Source organism: Eleutherodactylus coqui, chromosome 7, assembly GCF_035609145.1.
Source record: "Eleutherodactylus coqui strain aEleCoq1 chromosome 7, aEleCoq1.hap1, whole genome shotgun sequence".
Taxonomy (NCBI): Eukaryota; Metazoa; Chordata; class Amphibia; order Anura; family Eleutherodactylidae; genus Eleutherodactylus; species Eleutherodactylus coqui.
Genome location: NC_089843.1, coordinates 165,780,777 through 165,803,602, shown reverse-complemented (window position 1 = coordinate 165,803,602; position 22,826 = coordinate 165,780,777). Strand labels below are relative to the sequence as shown.

Below are 22,826 nucleotides of genomic sequence, written 5' to 3'. Positions count from 1 at the left end.
TCCCTTTGATGACACCAAAAGCTGGCAGACAGACGAGTACACTCTGTAACAATTCCTGGTTTTCAATAACGATTCCTTCTTTGTACTCCCGAGAATGACGTTATACCTTGTGTATTGTACTAAAAGATGGCCAAGATTGGAAGCCGTATTCTGAAGCCAAGCGAGGTTTGGGGTATGACGTCCAGTTCCAGCAATCTGTCATATAGTTGTAGTAATGAACATCACCATAGTGATCGTCATATGGGTCTTTGGAAAGCCAATTTTCTTCGACAGTCTCTTTCCCATTGGTAGGGCTCGAAGCAATGAAAGGACGAGTCCCATCCATCTGAAACGATTTAGAGAACATAAGAAGATAATTAAAAGTCTCCGTGTGATTCTTGTCAGAGCGTCCTTACAGCTTCCTTCGTTTCTGTATTACGGTAACCTATGGATAACACTTATGGGCTCCAATAGGGTAATGAGCCCTGGGGTGTGATATAGTAGTCAGTCTGGCTAAACAAAGAAATGTTTACATGGAATCGTTTCCCACTCCTAGCAGCCATCCGAGATCTGTAACACTCCGCATAGAACCCTGCCTCCCTACTTTGTATTAGTGGTTAACACTTTCCCCTGTGTGACAGTGTGAAAGCAGCTTATCTTGGCTCAGGCCTACGGGACACCTGCTGTAGACTGAAAAATAAGAGAACTTGTTTGGAAGTGTGACCTGTGGAGCTGAGCAACGTGAAAAAGGTAACATGCTGAAACTTTACATGGAAAGGAAATAGAAAAAAATATTAAATACAAAAAATATATAAAATCAATTCTTCATGTTTTCAGAAAGAATAAAAGGAAGGTCAGGAGTGTCAAGAGAACGGACAAATCATATGTGAGCCAAAAACCATTAAAGGGGTTGTCCCGCGGCAGCAAGTGGGGTTATACACTTCTGTATGGCCATATTAATGCACTTTGTAATATACATCGTGCATTAAATATGAGCCATACAGAAGTTATTCACTTACCTGCTCCATTGCTAGCGTCCCCGTCGCCATGGTTCCGTCTAATTCTGATGTCTTCTTGCTTTTTTAGACGCGCTTGCGCTGTGCGGTCTTCTCCCTTCGGCTCCGCTCGGCAGCATCGGCCACGTCATGGGGCGGAGCTACGCGATGACGCGTACAAGGGGGCGGAGCCAAAACGCTCCGCCCCCTTGTACGCATATTTAATGCACGATGTATATTACAAAGTGCATTAATATGGCCATACAGAAGTGCATAACCCCACTTGATTTCGCGAGACAACCCCTTTAAAGTTAATCGCTTACCTCGAGGACAAGCTCTCTGACCGTTTTTATGTAGAGGGTCAGATAATCCTTCACATAAACGTCCTTCATGTAGCTTGGTATTGAAAACCAGTCACTGGCAATGGCGGCCTCGTTCTCATTATTGCCGCTCCAGACGATAATACAGGGGTGAGATTTAAGTCTTCTAATCTACAATGGCCACCAAAAATATAAAATACACAAATTTACATAATTAAATGAGTCATCAGTATGTACATTCATTTCAGTGGTTTTTATATGACCTACAAGACAAAAACAAACATACACTAGGAAGACTACATCACACACATACATAAAACCTGACAAAACGCGGTCCTGCCCCTAGCAACCAGATTTCAGATCACAGTTTTATTTCCACTTGTTTTATACATTTCTATTTTAGAAAAAAAACTGTCCAAATTGTTTAAGGGTTGTTGTCTGGTTAGAAAAACCACTTCGACTTTAGAGCCACATCCCCATCTGTGTGTGTCCGGGTCTGGCAGGTCGCTTTAAGTGATGTGGCTCTAAGTTTTAAAAGACATTTTCTCCAGACATCCCCTTTAATCATTAAACGCATTATCATTTCTTCTAAAAGCAACGCTAAGAGCATATTAACCCTTTCCTCTAAAGCCAGGTTTAGCAGGGACCTTCTCATCTTGTCATCCCAGTCTTCCAAGCTATCAGTTTTCCATTGACATACAGTATTTCGTCTTTTGAGAGACTAGTTACAATTTTTTTTTTTTACTGATACAGTCTATAATATATTGAAAAACAAACATTTTGTGGAGCAGAAAAAGAAACTGGAAAAAGGCAACAGCATCATTTACTGGGATTGCTGGTCATGTCAGGATATACGATTCTTCAGTCTGCAGCAATAGAAAAATCAGGTTCGTCACAGTTCTTTGTAACCCTAACATTTCTTTCTGGTGCAATCTCCTGATGAGTGATATGGAGGTGAGTGATGAAAGGCATAGGACAAGGGGGTACAGCCTACGGCCCACGATGCTATTCTCTGCAGCCCCCAGACATACTTTTCCATTTCTCATGGCTGCTTGCATATATTTTCTATGTCCGGGTGATGGGGAAGGACTCTTACCAGGAGGGCAGGTAAGCACCAAATGTACACTGCACGCTCACCTATGGGACCCCCATACATTGGTAGAATTGTGGTCTCCTGATCTCTGCGTGGCATTCCAAGTAGGAGTAGATGAGGCGGCCATGAATGCATGCAGCGATCTTCAATGCACTTTTGAGAGAGTACCAACACACTTGGATGTTTCAGCAACTCCCAAACCACAACAGAGAGAGAGGATGCATGCGCGATCTCTTCCCTTCTGGAGTATGAACGAGGAAGAAAGGGCTCCTAGTGCCACACTACGTGCAAGTTCTACTTCAGAACTCCAATCAATAAAGGCATTTATGGCATGCAAGTTTGATCTAGGACCCAAAAAAGTTGTGCATCCCTACTATAGGGTAACTTAGGGGTATAACAGGATTATTTTTCCTGCTCTTTACAGGATGCCCTTTTGCTGGACGTTCACTCTTAATCACACCATCCTCTATATATTCTCCACCGGCCCTCTTCGTCACTCAGATTGCTCATTCTAATGTGGATTCACATTGAAACAGATCACAGAAAACTTGTTCACTTGAATTTATGTTGTTTCGGGTTCATGGGTCCAATTTCCATACAGGGATGCTTCAATCGTGAAATAAAGGGGTCTTTTAGTGAAGTTTGAATTGTACTTTTTTTTTCCCCTCTCGATCACATGATGCTGTGATACACCGACCACTGGCGGGTGTGGGGCACAAGTGGTCATTGCTAGAGATAAGTGAGTATACTCGCTAAGGCACATTACTCGAGCGAGTAGTGCCTTAGCCGAGTATCTCCCCGCTCGTCTCTAAAGATTCGGGGGGCGGCGCGGGTGACAGGTGAGTTGCAGCGAGGGAGCGGGGGGGGGGGGGGGGGGGGGGGGGAGAGGGAGAGAGAGATCTCCCCCGCCGCTCCCCGCCCCCCGCATCTTTAGAGGCGAGCGGGGAGATACTCGGCTAAGGCACTACTCGCTTGAGTAATGTGCCTTAGCGAGTATATCACTCATCTCTAGTCATTGCCAATGACCACCAGTCATCTTGTGCTGCTGCTGTGGTCACACGACCAGACGGGAAGTAGCAGAGTGGCACATCTAAACCCCGTAGAGGTCTGCTCTAAGTAACGCAGACACTGCATTATATACAATAGAAAACAGCTTTTACCTGGGAAACCCAGTTAAGGATACTGTCTCGTAAGACATCACAAGGGTGTTACTATACTGTAATTATACTACTTTAGAGCAATTTTATTTGCATCTACAAAGATGTGTTCATTTTGTGTATATCAAACTGTAGGCTTCAAAAGCCTCTAAACAATATCCACATGTGACAACGTACCTGGTGAACGACTTCTTCTCTGACTGTATCCAGAAACCAATCATCACTTGGATAAAGGGAACATGCAAACATAAAGTCTTGCCAGACCTGCAAGAGCAACAACACACCGATGTCCAAACAACGCACAAGATTGCTAGGAGCAGTTGGTAATCTGCACTATAGAAACCAAGTTTAACCTACTGAGGAACAGTTCATTAAATGCTAAAAAGAATGACGACTTATCATGCAAGAGCACGGCCGAGGATTTCGGTTTAGGCCAAAACCTGGATAGAATCCACCATGGAGGACGCATACAAGTCTGCACTTTAGGGCGCACACCTGATTTAGTCGCAATATGAATTCCAGATAGGATATGGAACAGTACAGAATAATTAGGTCAACTAATGCAAAAAAGTGTTGATTGGCTCTTGTATCAGGTTATTACCTATAATAGCAAGCACAAGTAAGGAGATTACCATTATTCCCAAGTCATCACATAGATTGTAGAACTCCTCACTCTCGTAAATCCCTCCACCCCACACACGAAGGGTATTCATATTGGCATCGACCGCTGACTGTAGTAGATTACGGTACCTGTTGTATATAGACGATAGTGTTAATGTTTAGGGGACAAGATATAAATACATCTATAACTCCATTCTCTTGTGATTCGCAAAAAGTTCAAGAATTGTAAGTCATTTTTCAATTCAAGATGGTCTACAAACACCCAGATTTTATGTATACAGTAATACACAATCTTTATTTGTATAGCGCCAACTTAAGGCCCATTTACACCAGCCAATGATCGCTTACAAAAAAAACGATAATCGCCGATCGTTTTAGCGATAATGGGTGTGTGTAAATGTGCACCCATCGTCTGATTGTTAAATTCAGTCCAACATAAAAATCGCTCACTTTTAATAGTAGTTCTCCACGGGGAGTGCTGATAGCATTGTTTCCCGTGGAGAACAAAGGATCTGAGCGCAGATAATAGCCTCGGACTACTTAAATACCAATTAATTTTTATGCAAAATCATCGCACAAAGCTGTCACTCAAACTGTTGAGCGATCATCGCTCCGTGTATACCAACCTTTATTCCGCAGCGCTTTCAAGAGTGGAAGAACACAGACAATACAACAATTACATGTGATATACAATCAGTTTGAAACAAATGGGGTGGGGGTGATGCAGGAGGTACAATGGGGGCGCATGGGAGATGAGGCACGGGAGAACATAGGCAATACGGGAATTACGTGTGGAAATCATTTATTAGGAAGCAAACGGGGTGGGCGGTAAGGAGGTGCAGGAGTAGAGATTATATGCGATAAGCAGGGTGGAAGGTGTGGGGAGCCATAGGGAGGGGCAGGGGGACTAGTTCAGGAGATTTGGTATGCCTCCCTGAAGAGCTCAGTTTTTAGGGCGCGTTAGAAGTTTCATGCATCGGGAATTGTCCGGATGCCTTGGGCTAGAGCGTTCCAGAGGATGGGTGCTGCTCTGGTGAAGTCCTGTAGGCGAGCATGTGAGGTTCGTATTACAGGGGTGTTTAGTCTGAGTATGTTAGCAGATCTGAGTGGTGTACGGACAGGAGGGAGGCGATGTATGTGTATTCAAGCAAAGCAAATCTGATTTAGCAGAAGCAATGGACCCATGGAAGAATACTCCAAAATGCTCCAGTTAGGCAACTGAAAACTAAATCTTATTAGTCTGAGAGGACAAGACACCATAGTCATTAAAGATGGGTAGTCAAAAACCAAATGTCATCATGTATCTTCTTCACTGTAGGCATGTGGCAGTGTCTCCACAACTACTGTATCAGCAGTATTGATCAGGCACAGAAATCCTCTACCATTTACATGATCATCACTGTCTATGGTAGATAGGCTGCACATGTGTGCATGCACCCGAGTGCGCTTTTTTTTTTCATCATGTAGGCACGTTTCTCAAAATTTTACAAAAACATAAAACGAAGTAAAGATGTCTTTGCAGCCAGGAAAGTGACCAAAGGGAAGTTGCTTAGGCCTCGTTAAGCCTATTTACGTGAATCCACAATGACATCCACACACATAACATGCATTACCAACTTTATATAGGCCATGCTGCAGAGGCTTTTCCACTATATATGAACTGGGTTATTAAAACTACATTCCCCAGCATTGTACCGTAATCGGCTGTGAACTTTCGATGCAGAAACGATGACAATCATCTGCACCAAACAAACTATGTATTCAATGTGACTTGACAGTTAAGCAATATTTGAACTAAAAGAGCAAGAACTGCCCCAGATGCCAATGTCCGGCCATGGCAAACATACCTGTCGGAATTAACTCTGTCTTGAAAAGAGTCAGCTGGTATCCAGTTAGATCCTTTAAGGAAAATGGGAATTCCATTAATCTTCATGTAGAAAGAGAGTCCAGGAGAGCCATCTATTGGCTCCTCAACAAGTTCAACGGTACGAAAATAAATCTGCATAGTTAGAATGGGCACATTAGTATGGTTTACAGAAGAAGAAGAAAAAAAACACACCACAAACAAAACTGAAGAATCAAGCATTCTGACTCACTGACAACCCAAAAGTGAATGAGGTTGTGTTGTACTTTCTTACAGAACAGGTGACTGGGGCATCACTGTGCAAGGAATAACTCAAGTGCAATCCCTTCATTCTTACTTGGCATATCCTAGCAAGATGGCATGAACCCCCTTGGTGAGACGCTCCCTTGCAAAGTTTGCAGTGCTCTCTTTTGGGGCATCCAGATGGGGCAACTTGCTGCGGTATTTCCATGCGGGCCTCTACAAGGAAGTTCCGCAGCATGTACAGTAGCAGCAAAGCGGATGAGATTTTGAAAAAGTCATCCCCACACTGCGGAAATAATTTGCACAAAACCTGCGGGGATATTAACATTCAGTGTGGAATTCAATTCACAGCCGTTTCTGCTGCGGAATTCATCTCTTCTCAATGAGGTGGGGGGGAATATGTGATAAATACCGCATCAAAATCCACACCAAATGGTGCGGGCCTGGAGGCTCTCTGCCGCAAATCAGCCTTACTCTTGTCAAAAAGGCGAACAAAGATTACACATTATTATACGGGTCATTTGATCATTCCTGACAGCTACATTTTGGCGGGCCTCTGGATGGCTTCCTGGATTTCTTCTGTTAATGGTTAAACCTTTTGCTTCTACTCTAACAGCTCAGTCAGACAAGCAGAGATCCCCGCATATTTCCACGTGGAAAAAACCGCACCGCATGTGCGGGCGAAAATCCGCACCTGTCAAAAGATAGAACATATGGGTAGCAATGAACGTGATCATGCGAATTTTTTCCCTGCACATGCGCTGCATTTTTTTTCCGCGCAGATATCCACACGTATATCCGCTCGTCTGACGGAGCCCTTATGCTTTAAAAATGACTGAGAAGAATCTGAAAAGTTTTGAGACTTTACCACATGAGAAAAAAAAATTTGAATCGACAAACCTTAGTTGTATTTTCAATAATGTAACCACCCTCAAAGTAAAACGTGACCGACATATTGTACCCGCTCTGAAGTCCATAGCCATTTGGCCACCACAAGTCCACAGATGTATTCTGGAACAAAAAAAATTATATATATTGAATAAAAAGTTTATTGGTCCCCCTATGTGCTTTAATACGGCAAAGACTAAATTCATAACAAGCATACTAAAAATGCTAACTTTTTTTTTTTGCAGATTAACCCATTCTATTTCAAACAAAAAGGGATTTTGTAGACTTTGCCCTGCCAAGATGTAAAAAGGCAATATAGGGGGAAGGTGGTGTCCCATCAATTGCCTTCCCTGTTAATATCAAAAGTAGAGAGCTGCTGTGAAGGACCACTAGTATCCATTAGCTAACCCTTACCAAATTGTTCTCCCCTGAAACAACTGGTCATAGAGGTTCCCTTTAGAAAGGGGGGAGCTGTAAGAAGACCTGCTCATTGAATGGGTTGTCTAAAGTAGATCCGTGTTCAGTTCTATATAGAAATACATAAACCATGGTCACCATCCATGACTACATTTCAGCTGTGGGTTTTTAGCCGACTGCACATTGATCCATCTGGAAACGAAGGAACATGGTCAAATACTTTTCAGAATTACCTTGTTAATTCTGGTAATAACTTGATAAGCCTGCAGACCAGGAACAATACTCAAATCTTGGGACTGGTCAAGGCAAAGTTTTGGTATCCGTATAACTATATGGGCTGGAAGGACTTTCATGGTGAGTGCATCAAACACAGGCTCAACGACCACTGCCCACTGGGAAGTTACGTTATCTGAACAGAAGAGACAAACATAAAGAAGAATTACATTACCCAAATATAATGAAATGCCGGTTTTGATTTCTTGGCATATTTTTGTATTTCTTCCTGAGCCATTTAATATTTGTGAGTTCTGAAGATTCCCGCCATGCGGGGAAAAAAGAAAATCGCGGCATGTTCTATCTACCATGCGTGATCTCGCATCGCAGCCCCATTGAGAGCAATGGGAGAAACTCCGCGATCCTCTACCGGGGCTGTGACAGCCACCGCAGAGGTTCCCTTCATCCCCGAAGTGATGCAGGCAGTTTTCACATGAAACCACCTCGCATCCCTGGGGATTTCACACAGTGGGGAGTGTGATATGGGGTGTAATTCCCATCTCCATAGCACGCTTGTCCCTGTGAAGTTAGCCTTAGGCAAACAGCATCTCATTTTCAAGACAACGCGAAGCAAGAAAGGTGCAGATATTTACAGGACAGGGGTTAGGCACCAAGTAGTTCCATCACATAGATATGAACATAAGTTATGGCCTCCTCTTTACGTGGTAGCCAGTCTGTGCTGACACACCAGGTACTTGTAGGCATGTGCAGTAAATGTAGTGGTGGTAGATATGTGCGGCCACCACTATCAAAAACGTCAGGACACACCAGGCGTGATATCTCAGGATCGGCGAGGATTCCACCAGTTGGGCCCCTACGATCAGCAAATTACCCCCTTTCCTGTGGAAAGGAGATAACTTGCCGATATGGGAATAACCCTATAAAACACGAAAACTACCATATATGCAGCATCTGAATCTATGAACAAAAGGAACGTCTGAATTTGGTACCTCCCATGTTCATAGAAAAGGAGAACTACAGCATTAGCACTTTCTAGCAAAAGACCCACTTATGGGGGCTGCCTCATCAGGACCACCTCTGCTAACATGCCCTGTTATGAAGGGGTGGATAGAACCAGCTTGGATGGTCTCTCCACAACTATATATCACATGGCTGCCACTGAAATCAATGGAATGGTATAACGCTGTATTAAATGCTGTGGTGAAAGAGCAGCTTCCCCTAACATTAAACGTTGATATTCACATTGAAGCTTCTACTGCTAACTCAGACACTGCTGCTTACCAGAAAACCTTGACAGTAATGATAAAGTATGATAAAGCTCATAAGGGATTTGAGTCAGATCTCCCCATTTTAATAACTTTTTTTTTTTTTTTTTTTTAACAGAATCCTTCATTTTTCTTCCATTTATTTGCTTGCCTCCCTATAGGGCTTACATAACGGAATGTTTTCTTAGTTGCTGAATATATAATCCCTGCAAGGAACTGAAACGACTGAAATAGCGAAGAGCAAGAGCTAGCGTGTATTCTTCATTTCTGTGATCACCACCTTAGCTTGTAGCAAGGAAAAAGTACTTTAAAGAGCCACTCCGGAGAAGACACCGTTATCAATCCCTGCACCCCTCACCAGATTGCCTGTCACATACTGAACATCTATGTATATGTAGCCTCATCTGATGCTTGTCAGGCACAATCGTGATGTTGAGATTTCAGATCTTTTTCACTAATATGTGCCATAAATCCCATGATGCATCAGCACTGCATCACATGAGCAGCTAGAGCCTGCACCATCTCTGCCTGCAGGAAAGACACTGCCATTAGCATCTATATTCATCTAAAATAAGCTGCAGACCATAAATATACAGTCAGGAGGATGAGCTGATCTCCTCTATTGTAACTGCATGACAAGAACATGATCATTAGCAGTATCTGTGATAGGACTGTGTTCCCCTCTAAAAAGCTTGTGCAGTAGGGTCCATCATACAGGAGTTCTGCTGACTGGGGGGGTGGGGGAGCACATAAACCCAAGTAAACCTGATCTGGTCAGAACGGAGATCACATTACCCATCTGAAGAGAGGAATTCCAGGAGCTTCAAGTAGAAAGGAATACCTAGCCAAGGTAATACTACCCCACTTATATATATACTGGGGCGGGCTAGTTACATGATGGATGAATGAATAACAGTTTTCACCGGAGCGGCTCTGTCTCAGAATATTAAAGGGGTTGTCCCGCGGCAGCAAGTGGGTCTATACACTTCTGTATGGCCATAATAATGCACTTTGTAATGTACATTGTGCATTAATTATGAGCCATACAGAAGTTATAAAAAGTTTTTCACTTACCTGCTCCGCTGCTGGCGTCCTCGTCTCCATGGTTGCCGTCTAATTTTCGCCGTCTAAAATGGTCAAATGGCCAAATTAGACGCGCTTGCGCAGTCCGGGTCTTCTTGTCTTCTCAATGGGGCTCCGTGTAGCTCCGTGTAGCTCCGCCCCGTCACGTGCCGATTCTAGCCAATCAGGAGGCTGGAATCGGCAATGGACCGCACAGAAGAGCTGCGGTCCACGGAGGTAGAGGATCCCGGCGGCCATCTTCAACCGGTAAGTATAGAAGTCACCGGAGCGCGGGGATTCAGGTAAGCGCTGTGCTTTTTTTTTTTTTTAAGTCCCTGCATCGGGGTTGTCTCGCGCCGAACGGGGGGGGGGGGGGGGGGGGGTTGAAAAAAAAAAAAAAAACGTTTCGGCGCGGGACAACCCCTTTAACTTTGGGTGTTCTGTAGCAACAAGGAGGCAAAAGCAGTGTTGTACCGCTCGCACTGCGAGGGATCATTACACAATATAAACACCACCTTGCTTTAAGATGCACTTTACAAAATAAGAAAAAGCTCAACTCCAAATGACTTACCGAACACAGAGGTGTAGGAAATATAGTCCAGGTGAATCAGATTATATGCTTCAATCCGTATGTCTTTCCAGATGCCTTGTGTAGGAAATGACGGTCCCCAGTCCCAGCTGAATGAGCACTGAGCCTGCAGGAAGACAACAATGGGAGAACGCCAAAGAATGAGCAGCAGAAGCAGCAATCTAACGGGTGGGATGACTGTACAGCACGCGGCTTTCATTCTTTTCTATTGATAAGCCTGGTAATTCTATGCAAATCCATAGCAAAAATGACCAAACTCCTCCGGTATTAAATAAGAATTTACAAGGTTTCCAATTCTGCACCACATAAGTGTTACAATGATGCGGTTCACCTTTCTTATGAAGTTGACATGACAGTCTCCCTTCTGTACTTTTGGCGGACAGTCTGGAGGGACGGTGTAGGCATGTTGGCCGCGCTTTTCTTTTGCCCAATGTACAGCTGACTGGAACCTGATTTCTATGTAGTTTTCCTCTTTGATTATTTTGGTTACATCTACAGTCTGCAAGTGTAAAGACATAATGACAAGTCAGTCTCGTTACGCTGAAGTATACAGAAATACATAGTTTTAGACTGCCAGATCTGCCAACGTTAATTCCTAGTAAACGAGCTTGGATCTGCCATCATGCATTCTGTATTAAGGAGTACAAAACATTTGTAGACAACCGCCTCAAATCCACCGCAGGGTCATGTAAAAGGCAGCAAAATCTCTGAACGCCGCTCGCTCGTGTTTGCACTCAGAATAAAATGCACAAATTGAACATGGAGTCTGTTTGTCTGGCACCTTTGCTCCAGCCGAAACATAAAGATTATAGTGTTCCTATAGGCGAGCATGTAAGTATGCAGGCAGCTGCTATGGGAGGGCTCCGCTTCAATCTCCTTCTGCCTATTCCAGCCTGTGATCCAGCAATGGATGTCGCCTCCAAACGTCAGAGCAACGTTCACTAACAGAGGAGGGGGAAAACCAACACAGCTCATTTGTGCAATTACGTCCGTTTCTACTACAAGGCACAGAAAGGGGGTCCGGGCCCACTTGTTTCACATAACTCAGGACAGCAGGCGAGCCTCATTGATTATTTTACGTTTTGCTTGTTGTGAACCATCCCTATTCTGTACGTCAACCTCCATTTCTAAAGGATTTAAGAAATTTAAAGATGAAAATTTGGACGCATTTCCTTGACATCTCCTTAAAGTCCCTTCCTAGGATCGTCAGATCTACCATTTCAGCTGCTCTTTCGGGAATTAATTCAGCACACAGTAATCTTGCCATTTGTAATAAAAAAATTTGCCAAGTGTCAAAAATATCAGGTAACGCGTATGGAAAATAAATGCTGCAGGTACATGAAGCAAATTTGGATTTTCGACAAAACCTGGTCTCATAGGAGAAAGTGATCAGAAGTACCAGAGGGCCGCAGTTCAAGTACAATAAGGGGTATGCTGTGTGCTAGAGAGCATCAGGTGAGCTGAAGGAACAGCAAAGGTTTGGGATTTTGCACTTAAAATATACCCTTTGGTACGTAAGTGTTCCAAAGAGATAGATACAGAAAGTGTAGTAATGTTTCGGACATGCAGGCCTTCATGCTGAAAGAAAGAAAAACATTGCGACTGCAGCTAGGCTTGCATTTTCAAGACAACTGCCGGGCTGAATGTGCAGGTGCAGCCCAGCAATTAGCCTTATTGCAGCACCATTAACCGCACTTATCTAAAAGCATTCTTAAGGCCATTAAGAGAACGATTATCGCTCGAAATTCATCTTTTGAGCAATAATCGTTGTGTCTAAACACAGGGCCATGGTGAACTGTTCGTGTGCTATAGAAGCTAGAAATCAACAATAACTCATCAGTGCTGCACACAGAGTTTCTCAGTGGGCGGCGCAGATAGCATTCTTTGAGTTGGTATCTTTCAGCTGAAAGCTCTGAGAACAAAGGAGCCGTCAGCGCTCCTGCTGCTTCTCAGAGCTATCAGCTCAGCGGGACACCACTGATAACTGCGAGAACAAAGCAGCTGTTTGCATATACAAACCAGCTGCTTTGTTCTGAGTGATCAGCAGTGTCCAGTGTTCACCTGTATTTAACTCTTTAAGTAGCTAGTTAGATACTTAAGAGTTATGCAAAAATGATCGCTCAAAACTGTTACTCAAACGGCTGTTTGAGCGATTTTTGAGTGATCATCCTTCAGTCTAAATGCACTCTAAAGGCCGATTTACACTTGCGATGATTGCTCAAAAATCGCTCAAACGATAGTTTGAGTGACAGCTTTGAGCAATCATTTTGCATAAACTATTAAGTAGCTACTCAGCTACTTAGTGTGCAAATGAAGCCTTTAGCTGAAAGCAGTTAATAGCCAGAGGGCTCTTATCTCCATTCAGTTCTTTTGTTCTCCAGCGGGAAACAATGCTATCAGCACTCCCTGTGGAGAACTGCTGATAAGGCCAAATGACGATTTTTAGGTTTACCTTAATTTAACGATCAGCTAGCAGGGCCCGAAAAGTGCACGATGGACACTCATTTAGTCGCAACGATGATCGCTCAGTCGATCGCTTCTTAGCAATTCTTGAGCGATCATCGCAGCGTGTAAATGGGCCCTTAGAGTCCATATAACACAAGTAAATCATACAAGTATCAAAACAAAAGATACATTGTTCACATTATCAGAAAAATGGGGAAAAAAACACTTTTAAAGACAAAAAAGCATAGTGAAATCTACTGAATGGTCAAATCAGCGTCCAGACACAGAAGGTTAAAAGGAATAAAGTACTCATATATAGTGTTTCATTTGTAAATTGCAAAGAATTGCAGCTGAAAGGTACCAAGACTATAGAGTGATATAGAGAAGGTGCTGTGTAATATCCAGAGGATAAAGAACACCGGTAGATAGTTACATGATAAATAATGCTATTATGGGACATATTAAATCTAGGTCCCTAATTATGGAGATGGTAGCTCTTCTTCCGGTGTTTCCACGAACACGTCTGGCCTCCATAAACCTGCTGGAGGAATGTTAGCGGTAGGGTATATTCTCCGGTCTTCAGCGGACGCCCATGACTGAACAAATAATTCTTCTGGGATTATCAGACGATTCTCTCTCAGTTTTCACCAGACAGCCAGGGTGTAGTGTGGATCAGACGGACGCAGCAAGAGTCAGGAATTAACTTGGAGAAATACTTATCGAACCATTTGCTTTTTTTCAGGTTGCCATGTACACAAGGTCCATAGATGACATCCTACTATGACGATGCAAGATGATCTACAACTGTCTCTATGGAGTAGGACAGAATAAAGATGGCACTTTTTGGAAGCACTTATTGAGGTAAAGGAAGGGTCTATTTCATGCGCTGTATATACAAAATCCACTGCAGGCAACCCTCCCCCGGCCTGTAATTGTACCTGAAGCATTTACGCTTTTTGACACTAAGAGTAAAACGCTGCGGGGCTTCCAGTTTGTAAACACTGGGTGAGGCGACAAATACCGTATATAGCACTGCGCATGCCCACGTATCACACACCGTGACTTTTTTGTAAATTCCTCGCTCTGTTTCGTAGCAGGGATGCGTATGAAAACACCACCCATATGCAATATACTGTGTATGGACAGTGATTCACACACTGCCTATACCAATATACAGGGCTCACGCTGTGTGGCACGCAGAGAAATAGAGCGTGCCGTAATCCATTTCTCGTGTGTAACGAAACGCAGTGTCCACTTGCAGATGTGCATGAATCAATGGAAGTCTATTAACTTTCATTGACTCCATTTACCCTGTATCACGCGGCTGTGCAACGCATGCATAATACGCAGTGAGAACATGGCCATGGACTTGAGCCCTAAAAAAAAAAATATTAGACTATTTGTTTTATTTTGTAGTTTGAACTGAGGTGGAAGGACTGAGTGTCCAACACATTGCTAAGCTCGCTGTATTATTCTGAAACCATGATGTAATAAATCATAAAGTGTAAAACCCTACGCCGGTGGTGCGGTTCCTTCAATTCACCCGATTCCCCTAAGACCTACACTGCCATGAAAATGAAGAGGAACCAGCACAAAGTGACAATCCAGGTCAAACCAGGACTGCGACAAGTGACCGACTGAAGAAACACTGCAGCTGACTACATGGTGAATGTATAGAGGACCATATAATGCAAGACCATGCGGACCCCTACAGAGAAGGGTCACTCTTGCCCAGTGTTTCCCAAACTCCAGTCCTCAGGGACCACCAACAGGTCATGTTTTCAGGATTTCCTCAGTGTTACACAGGTGATGTAATTCTTGTGAATGCCTTAGACATTGCCACAGGTGTTCTTACTATAGGATATCCTGAAAACATGACCTGTTGGGGGTCCCTAAGGACTGGGGTTTGGGAAACACTGATCTAGCTGCTTGAGCTCTGCCATCTTAGATGGTCCCATTGAGATGAATGGAGTAGCACTGGGAATGTGTGACCGGTGCTGTCCACATTTTGGGAAGCGCCATGACCCTGGTTCAGCGATCAGTAGGGTTCCAGGGATCGGATCTCACGAGTTCAGAGGTTAACAACTATACAAAAGGAGTCTGGCATTCTGCGTTATTGTCAAGAATATATTCTACCAAAACATTCTATATCCGCCCCGCCATCTAATGTTCAATGCAACACAGTGGATTTTTTACTTACATATCTAATGAACATGTTCTGAGTTTTTGCAATAGGAATGGTGTTGAGAACAACTGTAGAAATGGTGTCAATCCCTTCACAAACCAAGATGACTTTCTGCCAATGTCTAGAACAAAAAAACACATTTTAAAAAAAAATCAAGAAAAAGACAAAACAAAGCCCACACTAAGGCCAATTTCACACGGGCGAGTGCAATATCAGGCTGTGAAACTTGGCCCCATATCGCACTCGAGAACATGTGATTTTCCCACGGATGCGAGGCGTTTGTGTGTCAAGGGAAGCGGCGATCCTCTGGTGCGGCTGACAGCTGCGCCAGAGGTTCGGCAATTACTTCCCATTGTTTTCAATGGGAAACCTGGCATTGCACTCGTGTGCAATGCTTTTGCCGGCCCCATTGAAAACAATGGGTGAAGCCTTCGAGGAAAAGCCCAAATATAGTAAATGTCTGGATTTTTCCCCACACCGTGCTGCAGGGGGGTGGGAACAAAACCAGAAAAAAAAAAATTAAAATAAATCTCTCATGTACCTGACCTATTCAAAAGAATGGGGTTCTTAGGACGTGGCGCTGGCAAAACCCCTAGAGGAGTTTAAGAGGGGACTTGACATCTTTCTAGAGCGCTATGATATTACAGGATATAGACATTAGATAATCAGTGGGGTTATTGTTCCGGGTCTTGGAGTCTGGTAGGAATTTAGACGTTGATCCAGGGATCATTCTGACTGCTATTATGGAGTCAGGAAGGATTTTTTTCTCCTCCAAATGGGCTAAATTGGCTTCTACCTCATTGGTTTTTTGCCTTCCTCTGGATCAACAAGAGGGGGGTGGAAACAGGCTGAACTGGATGGTCATTGTCTCCCTTCAGACTAACATACTATGTTACTATATTCAAGTGTCTCGCAATGCACAAATCTCGTGCGATTTTCTCAGTCGTGTGAAAGTGGCCTTAAAGAGGTAGCACCAAGAAACGGACAGTTCACAAAATAGAAATACAGTTACTAATATTTTCTAATAGATTAACACAGTAAACGGTCTTAAAATGCAACCCCCCCACCAAAAAGACTTAGTTCCCCACCTTCACAGGCTTAAGGTCCTTTTATATGCAACGATTATTGTTCTGAATTCGTCCACACAGCCGAAAATTAGCGCTAATCATTACATGTAAACGCCGGCATCCTACATACTTCGTTTGAACAATGGATTTTACTGTGCATAAAATCTATCATTTAGCCGCTGAAAGACTGAGCAAATACGTTCCATTTGAAGGTATTTCATTCATCTTTCAATAGACTGCAGGATTTTCTCCCTGTGGCAGGTTTACACTAGTTATGAGGAGAACAATGCAATCTACTGGCAACTGTTAGTACTACTGGGCATTTGATTAATCACAAGCTGGGGTCTGCAAACAGCTCCCGTTTACATGCCAATTAAGATGATCAAGTGTTAATAGCCATTAAAGCCGTTAACACTTTATGAAAATACAATGCTAAATCCTTCAATCTTTTGGCTGTTAGCTTTGGGTTTTTAACCCCTTAAGGACATGGCCTATTTTGGGCTTAAGGATGCAACGATTTTTGGTGGATTTAATCTCCATTTCTCAAAAGCCATAACTTTTTAATTTTTCCGTCGACGCGGCCGTATGAGGGCTTGTTTTTTGCGTTGCGAACTGTAGTTTTTATTGATGTCATTTTTTGGGTACATAGACTATATTGTAAAACTTTTTTTATGATTGCAGGGAGAGAAAACGCATCAATTCTGCCATAGATTTTTTTTTACAGAGTTAATCATGCAGCATAAATGACAATACATTTTTTCTGCGGGCCGGTACGATTACAATGATACCAAAATTCTTATATATTTTTAGGTTTTTCCACTTTTCTGCAATAAAAACCCTTTTATTACAGCAAACATAGGCAATGGTAATACAGGACGCCTGTAGGTGGCATCCTGTTACAATGGCAACCAGATGGACTCTGCAATGACACTGCGGGAGCCTGCTAACATCACAGAGGGAGTGCGCTCCCTCTGTGAACCCTTCCCATGCCGCAATCTACATAGATCGTGGCAGGGAAGGGGTTAACAGCAGGAGTCGCATCTCCGATGCACCCCCGCTGTTGCAGCGGGAGGCTGGCTATCACTGACAGCCGGCTTCCGCTGCCGGATAGTGCAAGATCTCTTCTGATGTTGCGCTATCCACATGACGTAAGAGTACGTCCAGTTGTGGGAAGTACCCCGCTGCCATGACGTACCCTTACATCCTGAAGAGAGAAGGGGTTAAAAAGGACCTTAACAGGCGCTGGTATCCAGAAGACTAATTTGCAATGCAAGGAAGATGCGAGTCACCAAGACGGTTCCTGGAAAGGATTATAGTATTAAAATACGCCATGGTTTATCACAGCGGCTCATGATAATTTGGATGCATCTTTAGACAGTTTTGTCTAACTTAATACTTAACCCTTTCCAATCCAGTTTTGGATTCAGGGGTTTCTAAAAGGCTTTCTCTTTTTGCTGTTATACAATGCTGTCATCTGCTGGCTAAAGCCAGTGTGTGTGTGCCAGAGAGGCTCTGACAGCGTAGTGGCTGGAAATAGACGGTAAGAATACCCTGTTGGACGTCTTCTGACGTTGGAGCTGTACAAGCTTCAATCAGAATGTAGGAAGACGTCAGACAGTGAATTGGAAAGGATTAAATTTGCTAAGTTTACACCAGTTTTTGGACACGTTTTGAAGAACTGCCTTGCATTTAGGCCTCTTTGGTTTCCAGTGAAGTCACGGCCACTTTCTGCAAAGTAGTGCAACTTGCACCACTACTGCGTTTCCAGTAGTAAGTGGCTCTATTGTGTGTGTTTTTTTTTGTTTTGTTTTTTTTTTTAAATCTTGCTACAAAATAGATCTGAAGGTGTTGCACACTCAACTAAAGGCACCTTGACACAGGGCAATTATCACCAAAAGGACCACTGTGAACAGCGAATTCAGGTGACATTTGTCCCGTGTCCATGCGGCAGTTGAGCGGTCAACAAGCGAGAAATCTCTCATTTATCAAGGTCGTTTAGTTTGCAGCAGAAGTAGAAACCAAGCGACTAAGGCCTGTGCAAACAGGCAGCCATTCACTTATGAGCGACTGCCTGTTTACTGCGTATGGAGGTGGTGACAGTCAGCAGGACGGATATCGGATGCTTAGGAACTGGATAGTCATCCACTGTAAAAGGTACCTGAAAACATATTTTGTTTGAAATGGCATCTATATATTGGTGTAGAGGGACACCATTATACGCTTTTTAATCCTTTTATGTAAAGGAAAAAAATATAAACAATAGCCTCCAAATGCTTGGATAAGGCCTAGGAATAGATAAATCCCTGGTGGGGGGGGTTGCTTCCAACTGCGAAGACCCTTTCCCCACAGCCGCTTCTCCCTTCAAAAATGCTTGCCCAAAATTGGAGAAGGAACTAAGTGACAACACTGCAGCACTGCAACTTGCCATGGCAAGCTACTAGCTAAAGATAAGTTGACAGCGAAACTGGGAATGTTATTGCAATCGTTGATCAGGGTCATATTATACTACTAACAAGATAAATGTGTTTTTTTCCCTTTATAAGGGTATACACATTTGCAAAGTTATGTATAACAAAGAGTCGGAAGCATATCTAAGTTATCTGAATGTGTGGTACACTTTAACCCTTTCCACCCCAGTTTCCCTGCCACCCGCACATTTCCCGGCTGTTATTTAGTTTGGGTGGGAAAGTGATTTGTGGATTCTTTGGAATTACCCAAACAAATAAAAATTAACTATTCTGATTTTCTTTTTTGATTTTCAAAAAACATTGCTAAAAGTGACTCCATATGTATATTACAGTATCCAGGAGAGAGGTCCGACATTTAACCTCTCTCCTTCATACTGTAATATACATATGCATCAGACAGGTCGATGTCGGACCTCTCTCCTGGATACTGTAATATACAGTTAGGGCCAGAAATATTTGGACAGTGACACAAGTTTTGTTATTTTAGCTGTTTACAAAAACATGTTCAGAAATACAATTATATATATAATATGGGCTGAAAGTGCACACTCCCAGCTGCAATATGAGAGTTTCCACATCCAAATCGGAGAAAGGGTTTAGGAATCATAGCTCTGCAATGCATAGCCTCCTCTTTTTAAAAGGGACCAAAAGTAATTGGACAATGGACTCTAAGGGCTGCAATTAACTCAGAAGGCGTCTCCCTCGTTAACCTGTAATCAATTAAGTAGTTAAAAGGTCTGGGGTTGATTCCAGGTGTGTGGTTTTGGATTTGGAAGCTGTTGCTGTGACCAGACAACATGCGGTCAAAGGAACTCTCAATTGAGGTGAAGCAGAACATCCTGAGGCTGAAAAAAAAGAAAAAATCCATCAGAGAGATAGCAGACATGCTTGGAGTAGCAAAATCAACAGTCGGGTACATTCTGAGAAAAAAGGAATTCACTGGTGAGCTTGGGAACTCAAAAAGGCCTGGGCGTCCACGGAAGACAACGGTGGTGGATGATCGCCGCATACTTTCTTTGGTGAAGAAGAACCCGTTCACAACATCAACTGAAGTCCAGAACACTCTCAGGGAAGTAGGTGTATCTGTCTCTAAGTCAACAGTAAAGAGAAGACTCCATGAAAGTAAATACAAAGGGTTCACATCTAGATGCAAACCATTCATCAATTCCAAAAATAGACAGGCCAGAGTAAAATTTGCTGAAAAACACCTCAAGAAGCCAGCCCAGTTCTGGAAAAGTATTCTATGGACAGATGAGACAAAGATCAACCTGTACCAGAATGATGGGAAGAAAAAAGTTTGGAGAAGAAAGGGAACGGCACATGATCCAAGGCACACCACATCCTCTGTAAAACATGGTGGAGGCAACGTGATGGCATGGGCATGCATGGCTTTCAATGGCACTGGGTCACTTGTGTTTATTGATGACATAACAGCAGACAAGAGTAGCCGGATGAATTCTGAAGTGTACCGGGATATACTTTCAGCCCAGATTCAGCCAAATGCTGCAAAGTTGATCGGACGGCGCTTCACAGTACAGATGGACAATGACCCCAAGCATACAGCCAAAGCTACCCAGGAGTTCATGAGTGCAAAAAAGTGGAACATTCTGCAATGGCCAAGTCAATCACCAGATCTTAACCCAATTGAGCATGCATTTCACTTGCTCAAATCCAGACTTCAGACGGAAAGACCCACAAACAAGCAAGACCTGAAGGCTGCAGCTGTAAAGGCCTGGCAAAGCATTAAGAAGGAGGAAACCCAGCGTTTGGTGATGTCCATGGGTTCCAGACTTAAGGCAGTGATTGCCTCCAAAGGATTCGCAACAAAATATTGAAAAAAAAATATTTTGTTTGGCTTATGTTTATTTGTCCAATTACTTTTGAGCTCCTAAAATGTGGAGTGTTTGTAAAGAAATGTGTACAATTCCTACATTTTCTATCAGATATTTTTGTTCAACCCTTTAAATTAAACGTTACAATCTGCACTTGAATTCTGTTGTAGAGGCTTCATTTCAAATCCAATGCGGTGGCATGCAGAGCCCAACTCGCGAAAATTGTGTTACTGTCCAAATATTTCTGGCCCTAACTGTACATATGCAGAAGACCGGACCGATGACTGACCCCTCTTCTGCATAGCGTTCTAAACATGTGCCGGACCTCGATCGACATGGGAGCTATGCAGGGAAATCTCAATGTCGGACAAGGTCAGTCACTGGATTGGAAAGGGTTAAAGGTCTACAAAACAAAACAAAAATCTATAGTACTTGCAGATTATATAATCACGGAGGAAGGAACCGTCCCAACATTGCCTTCATATTTTTAATCCATAAACTGCTCTGTGAATAGGGCACATAGACCATAGATTAGGATGTCCCCCATGTATATAGTCTAAATGCTGAAGAAACAATTAGCTGCAGCCATCACAACTGCTACCAAGTATATGACATTCTACAGAACATTGCTCCGCTTCCTCTACCGTCTGACAGATACATAGTGATCTACTCTGCAGATTATTACCCCAGTGAGCTCCGGAGCATTGCTTCACTAACTGGGTCTCATCATTTGGACATTATGACTCGGCATAGTTAGTTGCAGTGGCACACTTATAATGAATGGATTGGAGGACAGAGTGAGAAGTTCTTCGGGCATCATGTGGACAATATTACTGATTAAGCGCAATCTCTGAAGAGATGAATCATGGCAATCTGGGTCACATGGAGAAGAAGAAAGAGCGACTCCAATCAAAGCAGTCTTCACCTGCAAGTCACTGAATGTAAAAGCTGTATATTTTGTGTCTGATCATAAGTCACTGCCCTCCCTAGATAGATATTACTTTTGAAATTAATTTCAGCCCTACACCCCTAATTAGTGGAGTAGGGCTGAAATGAAAAGTAATCAAAAGTAACATCCATCTAGGGAGGGCAGTGACTTATGACCCTACAGCCCCCCCCCCCCCCCCCTGAGAACTTACACACTACTGCAACCCAGTCTTGTCACAACTGTACCAAACTTGATCTCGACCCTCCAAAGTGACACCTCGAAGGTTACCTACATTACTGCCCTTATGTCACCTGGCAAAAAAATCAGCTACTCTATTTCTACATCTGGATTCGTAGCACATAAGAGGGTCTTCAACATAACATTAGGGCCTTCTCTTTCCTAAGGCAACTACAGGAGTCTCCGTCTAAGCATCTTTATTATGGATGAAGCTCCCGATGATCTCTTGTCCACCTCAAAACGTCCTCAAATTTTAACTTCTGATTACCTTCTGTCCGCCATATACCAGAGAATGGTGCAACCATCGCCAAGGCCTACACTAATTAAATGGATATGGTATCATCATTGGTTGTCTTATATGGTGGTATGCTGAAATCAATCTGGTTTCTTCAATTTCACTGCAAGTCACTGGAGCAGAGCCCAACTTTCCACAACGTCAGCTGGTGTTCCACCTCAAGAGGGTTCCGCAAACATTCACCTAACAGGAGGCCGCATTTGGAACGCCCCGCCCACCAGAAGATCCCGGTCTCTTTTGGGTACCCCCTCATAATTAATGTAACCATTTGGCAACCAATGTTCCTGAAAGGTAGTGCGATGGAGAGAAAAGTAGTATATTGGTCATTTAGATAAACATACCTCATCTCAGGAGGCAGCGTAAAGGTCCGGCTGTACGTCCAATCATCTTGTACGATCCATTTGTAATTGATGTCATTAAAACCGATGTAAGGATCCTTGACAAGCCAAGGAGAAAAAGAAAGGTGCAAGCAAAATATTAGTTTATAGCAAAATGTAAGAAAAATAAACGCTGGATTAAACAAATTTGAAGGATAATTGTTTAGTGTAAACACGGCCAATGATGGAGCCAATTTGTCTGCTCATTCATGGTTCATCTGATGAAAGCATAAACAGTCGTTGGCTCGTAGTTTGGGCTTAAACA

The 22,826-nt window shown here is 43.2% G+C and overlaps 1 protein-coding gene across 3 annotated transcripts in view; it reads right to left on the bottom strand.

The window, feature by feature from the left end:
* Positions 1 to 22,826, bottom strand: part of MANBA (mannosidase beta) — a 39,717-nt gene that overhangs the window by 11,162 nt on the left and 5,729 nt on the right. For all 3 annotated transcript variants that reach the window (XM_066573963.1, XM_066573964.1, XM_066573965.1), the window contains exons 2-12: positions 22,526 to 22,620; positions 15,373 to 15,478; positions 11,059 to 11,226; positions 10,710 to 10,833; positions 7,811 to 7,986; positions 7,173 to 7,283; positions 6,013 to 6,164; positions 4,177 to 4,294; positions 3,722 to 3,808; positions 1,298 to 1,465; positions 107 to 325 (exon numbers count right to left, since the gene is read on the bottom strand). In XM_066573963.1, coding sequence (XP_066430060.1) covers positions 107 to 325; positions 1,298 to 1,465; positions 3,722 to 3,808; positions 4,177 to 4,294; positions 6,013 to 6,164; positions 7,173 to 7,283; positions 7,811 to 7,986; positions 10,710 to 10,833; positions 11,059 to 11,226; positions 15,373 to 15,478; positions 22,526 to 22,620 — 1,524 coding nt within the window. The remainder of the gene's footprint in view (positions 1 to 106; positions 326 to 1,297; positions 1,466 to 3,721; positions 3,809 to 4,176; positions 4,295 to 6,012; positions 6,165 to 7,172; positions 7,284 to 7,810; positions 7,987 to 10,709; positions 10,834 to 11,058; positions 11,227 to 15,372; positions 15,479 to 22,525; positions 22,621 to 22,826) is intronic.